The 7,164-nt window shown below is 41.5% G+C and overlaps 1 protein-coding gene across 1 annotated transcript; it reads left to right on the top strand.

Moving 5' to 3' along the window:
- The first annotated feature begins 3,338 nt into the window (after positions 1 to 3,338).
- Positions 3,339 to 3,863, top strand: LOC133730457 (uncharacterized). Its single transcript, XM_062158042.1, has one exon. It carries the CDS (start codon positions 3,339 to 3,341, stop codon positions 3,861 to 3,863), a length of 525 nt encoding a protein of 174 aa, XP_062014026.1.
- Positions 3,864 to 7,164: the final 3,301 nt, after the last annotated feature.

The following is a 7,164-nucleotide window of genomic DNA, read 5'->3' as shown; positions in this document are numbered from 1 at the left end:
TTCCCTTGTCTTGCGGATGGTGGATCTGGAAAGATGGGCATCAGTGCCACCACCATCCTTGATCGGTCTACTACTGAATGATGGCCTTCCTAATGATTAGTTTTGTTTTCTAGTCTTTTTCTTTTGCTCGGGGAAATGCTCTCTGCCCTGTTTCTTTGTTTGTAGCAGGTTTGAGCATTGCCTGTCCCTTGTAGTGGTTTCTGGGATTTCTTAGTCCCTCCCCCACGTGGGCTTAATGAAGTATAATTTTCAAAAAAATGAGAATGTTGAGGTTTGCTGCTGTCTTTTTTTTTTTTAGATAGCGCGACTACTAATAGTATTTTTGGCATAATATTTAACTGAAATTTCAACCGCATTTTCTATTAGTCTTCCACGAACTTTGAAATTCCTTCCATATCTCAAAGCTTTTATCTTAACTTTTGAGTGCCAAACACTACCGTTAATTCTAAAAGAAAAAAAATAGTAAGAGAGTGAATGTTTTTACTTTTAATTTTAATTGAAGTCTAGGTATCTCTGCCCTTCGGTAACACGCGCTTTAGAACGCGCTAAGAGAAAAGAGAAGTCCGAAAGTGAGAAGTGTGCTCTCTCCCGGTCGGACACTGCCGGTGCCCTTGCCGCAATGCTCCGATCCGAGAGAGGATAGTCCTTGGTGTGCGCCCTCCGTTTTTGCTCTCGATCGATGCTCCTCTCCTTGGGTTGTGGTGGTGAAGGAAGATGAGGGTGCTTGCCTGTCTGAGTCTGCCGGTCAGGCGATGCCGTCAAATGTTGCATATCCAGTGACGGCAGAGGGGGAGGGGGCTGTTTTGGGTGTTGTCAATCCTGATCTGGTAGTAGGTTGGATCGGGTAGTTTGGGCGGCTGTCGAGCAGATCGGAGATCCTCTCCAGTTTGGATCTCGATCTGAGTTGGCTTCTTGTCTCAGGGGTTGGTGTTTTTCGTCTTGCGGAGACGCCGTGGATCTGTGATGGTTCATCGACGGTGGTCAGTCCTTGATCGGGGGCCGGATGGATCAGCGGCAAAGGTTGGAGGGATGGGATGGGATCCGGAGAGCAGCTGAGGTTGTAGTGGGTCGGGGCCGAAGTTTGGGTCGGGTGTGAGCTGCTTTTAGATCTGGGCTTGGCTTGGTTTCTGGATTTGGGTTTGCTCTGTTCCAGCTTTGGTCTAAGCCTGGCGGGTGTTCTTTGTTTTTCTTCAGTTTTTTCCCAGTTTTTAGTTTTATTTTCTGTTGTTGGCTGTGGGTGACCCGTTTTGGGTCTTGTTGTGCTTTAATGCCTTCAAACACCAACGCCTATTGTGATGTTGATCCTCAAAACAGATTCTATCACGTGTATTCACTAGCCGACGAGGCGAAGATGATTGGTGCTCATTTTTCCTTCTTGGGTCTGAGCCATGACTCAGTTGGTATGCCGACGTTGGCTCGAACCATGCTGTTGTGGCCCGTTTGCTGGATTTTGGTCATTTGTAGCCTTACTGGTGTTCTGGAGAGTTTAGCTCTATTTTTTGTTTTTAGAATTTGGGAAGGTTTGTTCAGATCAGATGATCGGACTTGAGTTAGAAGCAGGTCTTTTGGCTGTTGTACTACATTGCATCCCTGCTTGTAACTTTCCTTCTGGTTGAATGAAGTATGGATGATGATTTGATCCAAAAAAAAAAAAAAATTAATTGAGAACGAGGGTTTCAAAATGCTTTCAAAGTTTATCAGCCTCTTGACACGCATTTAACTCGTACCATTGGAGTTTTTTTTTTTCTTGAGGAAATGTGAAATACTAAATAAAAAATGAAAAAAAAATCAATAAAAATGAAAGACAAAAGAAGACAAATTAGGAGAGAAGATCGAGTATTGGGTAGTTTTATTGACTTTTTATGACCATTTTTTATTTTATTTTACCCTCTTTTGATTTTTTTTTTTTTTTTTTGACAAATTAATTGTTGGGGAACAATCATATATATGATGTTTAATCATAACATAAATTTCACTAAGAATTGTAAGAAACATATCAATCTTCAATAAATAAAAGGTATTCGTAAACAACTACATATATGTACGACTAGGATTGCAAGTAATGTTTCTATCCTAAAAACACAAAGCAGTTTGCAGACAAATGGATGCTATGACAAGGATTGCATGTAATATTTCAACCTAATATATGAGTGCAGTATACAAGTGAAATCAAAGTTACTGATAAACTGAAAAAAAAAAAAATAATAATAGAATTGAAATCAGTGACTTGATTTTTCAATTGAGGCTTGCAAAATGCAATGGACTAAAAACATATTTCACCCCTACCCTTATGATTGCAATTCGATGGGTGTCCATTTTCTAGAATACAATAATCGATGATCCAAAACTAAATCATTGTAATTTTAGACTCTGGCGAACTATAAATTATATTTTGTACTCTCTCGACACAAAGAAGACTTGTAGAAAAAATGAGAAATAAATCATTGATTTGATTCTCTTGATGTTTCTTGATCTCTTTGATTTATCTTGATGTGTATTGAAGGAGATATGACTATGAGTATATATAGAAACCCAAGTGAACTAATATATATGTTCACTTATCTCCTTGAAAGACACACTAATTAGTAATTCCTAAAGACACTTATTGGAAATAAAAGGCATGTACCCTTTCAATTTGAAAAGTCATGATTAGTTATATTTTCATTCATATGTAATGGGTATAAGAGGGAGCTTAAAAATTTAACCATCTTAAGAAAATTTGCATTATATAAAAGATAGCAAGATAACAGAACGCCCGCTACTTCTCTTACACGGATTTCTTGCATGTTGAGGTTAAGAATGGCTCTTCTTTCACATGGCGGAGCATTTTAAAGGGTAGAGAGCTCTTACTATTAGTTTTAAGGTTTCAAGTCAAGAGTGGTGAGAAGATTTCGATCTAGAGTGATCTATGGCTCCCTCTGCCATATAGTTTCAGACCCTTCTCACCTCCCATGCAGGGTTCGGAGGATATGAAGGTTTTTGACCTTATTAATACTGAGAGTGGTGAATGGGAGGTGTGGCTTTTGTAAGAGTTGTTTACTGACATGGAGATAAGCTATATTGCTAAAATTTTATTAAGTTTAAATGGCGGTGAAGATTTGATGATATGGCACTTTGATAACAAGAGTGTGCACACGGTCAAAAATGGGTATCAGATTACAAGATCAACAATGCAGATAGAGCAGAGGGCATATTCGTCTACCTCGCAATCTAATGCCGGTCCTTTCTGGAATAAATTGCATGTGGAAAATTAATGTCCCCCCCCCAAGGTACACATGTTTTTATGGAGTCTGGTCAAAGGTATATTACCTACTTGAGTTTCCCTGTATAAGAGGGTTATGCTTCCAGATGTCTCGTGTCCCTACTGTGCCAATGGTAGAGAAGATACTATACATATTTTTAAGAACTGTGGAGCTGTTAGCATGTTTTGGCATTTTGGGCCATTGAAGTTGATTCCTGAAGTGCACCCTCCTAATTCAGTCGTTGATTGGATCAATGAAATATTCGATCAGCTTCATGGTGAGCATCTTGAGCTGTTTGTCATGTCTTTGTGGGTTGTGTGGTGTGAAAGAAATAATCTAATTTGGAAGGGTGGTTGCTTTATCCCCGTGACCATGACAAAGTGGGTTAGTGCTTTCTTTGAGGAGTATAAGCAGTATCATGCACGCACTTACATGAAGGCTAAACACCCCATCACAAAATGGAAGTCTCCACCGAGTGGTAGACTGAAAGTGAATATTGATGGCAGCTTTCGAGCAGTAGTGGTGGCATTGGAGTTATTGTCCGAAATGAACAAGGAGTTTGCATGGCTGCATTGGCTAGGCCTTTTCCTGTCATTCAATCTTCCATTCAAGCTGAGGTAGAATCCTTCCATGCAGGTCTGTTTGTGGCAATCCACCAAGGGGGGGTGAAACTGAGGTTGAATCGGATTGTGCAATGCTTGTTAATGCCCTTACTAGGGATGAGAATGACTCGTAAGACATAGGCCGAATTGTTAAAGACTGTACAAGGTATGCTAGTTGTCTTAGTTTTTTTTCTTTTCAATTTTGGCATGTTTATCGTGAAGCAAACGGCGTGGCCAATAAGTTAGCACACCTTGCTAGTTGGAGTAATATGGATGAGTTATGGTTAAAGGAGATATATGTTATCATTCGGGACGTTCTCTATGAGGGTAGTTGTAATCTTGCTAGGGGATCAGGCTTGTTGTCCCCCCAAATCTATTCTCTTCCTATTAATAATAATGAGGCACCCAACTAGTACCTCTGCCATTTTCAAAAAAGAAAAAGATAGTAAGATAACAAATTTACTACAACGACATAAAAGAAGTTATTAATAATTTTATTGCACTACTGTAATCACTAATTATTATGGATGGATTACATGAGCTAGTATGCAACAATATCAATTAGAAAGAAGAAGGAGTTATAGATTGATCACATACATTTTCCAAATCTGCACACCCTTAGCCTCTTAGGCAATGCCTCATAATCTTTTTCTTTAAGTTATGAATATGAAAGCAGCAATTTCACAAATTTGATAGTTCTGGTTTTGGAGGGAATGGTCATTCACTGTCTTCTGAGGAAATTGGAGCGTAGACATCTTCAATGACTACATAGTCAACTTCAATGCTAGCAGGGCCTGAGGCATAATCAGAGACTTCATTAAAAGCCTCAAATTCTTGAGCTGCTGTAAATGAAATGAGTAGTGCTACACTTGCTAAGACCAAACGAACCTTGACAAACACATTTTGATCAACTTTTTCCATATATGAAGGCTATGTGAGATTTATGTTTAATTAACTGAGACAATGCGAGGTAATTTTGTTTGATGTCAGAGAAAAGGTTTGATGGTTTATTTTAGGGCAAAATACTGTTTAGTCCCTGAAGTATACCTTCGTCCTCGTTTCAGTCCCTGTCTTTCTAATTTAATCTCAAAAGTCCCTGAACTCAAAATTTATAGTCCAACTGGTCCATTCCCTCGATTTCATCTGGTTGCTCGCTGACGTGTCAGTTATCTGCATGTAAAGTGACGAGATTGCCCCTGCTCTTCGTTCTTTCTCTTTACACCGAGCTCTCCACCACCACTACCGAGCTCACCATCCAAAAACACTCCACCACCACTACCAAGCTCTTCTTCAACTTCAATTTCAGCGACGACCGCGACGATGTGGTCTTCCGCCATGAAAACAGGCACGCTCACTCTCACAACCTCATGCCGGAGCTTTCTTCTTCTCTTACTCCTCCTAATTTCCACCAACATCATCGCCGGCGTCGCTCTCGACAACGCCGTCTTGAGCGTCAAGTACAAATACGCCAGCCGCGACCCCACTCTCAACGCCCTAAAACTCATGACACCAAACTCACTCTTCGATTTCTCGCCGGCGTGGATCTCCCTCTCTCTCGGTGGCTCCAGCCTCCCTAACGCCGTCGGGGGTATCAAACTTCAACTTCTCGACATGCTCTACAAGCCTGTGTAATTAGATTTTGAATTTGACCACGTTTTGATGATTTTCGTTTCTGGGTTGCTTCGGCCGTTTCGGGACATTTTCCGGCATCTACGGTGGCAGTTGGGCTTGCTTGATATATGAAAGACGATCTGCTCTCCGTACTCTACAAGCTGGTGTAAGTGATTTTCGAGTTCGATCAAGTTTTGGAAAAGTTGTGATTTTGGGCTGGTTTCGGCTTTGCCGTGTTCTTCGTGACCTTGAGTCGGAGTTAAATTCTGAAAATTTATGGAAATTGGCCGAGTTGAGGAATTTAGGTTTGCCGTGTTCTTCGTCGAACGTGAACCTGCAAATTGGGTTCTGATCTTGATCTCATTTGATCATGAGGTAAGCTAGATTCTATTTGAAAGTTCTGGGATTTGCCTTGTGTAGTTAGCTTCTGGGATTTGCCTTGTATAGTTAGCTTTTGGGATTCTCTCCCATCCTCTCTCTCCTCTATGAACCCAATACCCTGAAAGTTGCAGGTTGAAGAAATTCACGGTAATGGGAGGTGGTGGTGACAACTTGGAGAAGAGAGCAGTCGTTGGTGGTGATTTGGGTTTGCCGGAAGTGCTAGAAGAGAGAGAAGTTAAGACACCCAGAAAGGTTGGGTGTCCAAAGCAGTTCTGGGTATTGCTTCGTCGGCGCGTGAGTCATTTTCCGGCGACTCCGGAAGATGTGGGAGCTGGGTTTGAGTCGCCAGAGATTGATGGACACTGTGGTGGTGGAGGTGAGGCACGGTGGTGCCGAGATATTCACTGGTGGAGGAGAGAGAGAAATCTAGATCTACTTTCTCTCTCCTCGAGTTCTCTCAGGAGACTACCATTTCGGAGGAAATTTTGGAAGAAACTGAAGCAGGGGCATTTTCGTCACTTTACAAATCAGTGTCTTACGTGGCGCTGAGCTGGCAAGTACAAAACTGACACGTCAGCGAGCAACCGGATGAAATCGAGGGAATGGACTAGTTGGACTATAAATTTTGAGTTCAGGGACTTTTGAGATTAAATTAGAAAGGCAGGGACTGAAACGAGAACAAGGCATACTTCAGGGACTAAACAGTATTTTGCCCTTTATTTTATACAGTTTTCACGGGTTCAATTCACTTAATTCCATATGAATTCGAACTTTCTGAATAGTAGAAAAAAAAGATGCGTCTGTTAGGGTTTTCTAGCCGTCAACCTCTTTTTCATCCAAGAGGCAGCGACAGCTTCAGCCTTCGTCCATCTCCCTCATCGCGATGTCCATCTTCGGCTATCGCTTTCTTTCGTTGCTTTGGTTCTCCATCATCAATAACATATCCTCCATAGAGCAAGACAATGTCTCGTGCACCCAAAATACTATTTCCAAGTTTCCATCGCTCCGGCAACGATGTTTTGGTCTGAATTCTGTGTACTTGGTGTCGTTGAAGGTGCGCCATGAATGGATCAAGAACGATCATCCCCAAAATGAGGCACCCCTCGTCAATCTGATTCCAATCAAATTTGGTGATTGGTGTTGATGTTTGGGCAAAGCTACTAGGCTTTATGGTGGAGAGGCAGCACGTTGGGACTCCCAAGAATTGCACAATGGCCTCGATTGCAGTCAAGCTTGCCTAAATCCAAAAAGGTACCTGCTGATGAAGTCCTGAGCATGTTGTACTTACGAAAACCTCATAGCCCTAGCTTGAAGGACAAGGAGAAGAT

Source organism: Rosa rugosa, chromosome 2 (genome assembly GCF_958449725.1).
Source record: "Rosa rugosa chromosome 2, drRosRugo1.1, whole genome shotgun sequence".
Classification (NCBI taxonomy): Eukaryota; Viridiplantae; Streptophyta; class Magnoliopsida; order Rosales; family Rosaceae; genus Rosa; species Rosa rugosa.
The sequence above is the reverse complement of the archived record's forward strand: the minus strand, read 5'-3'. Positions and strand labels throughout refer to the sequence as shown.

What these genes read in the sequence shown, in the direction of transcription:
- LOC133730457 (XM_062158042.1), top strand. Translation starts at nt 3,339, where the DNA reads ATGCTTCCAGATGTCTCGTGTCCCTACTGTGCCAATGGTAGAGAAGAT.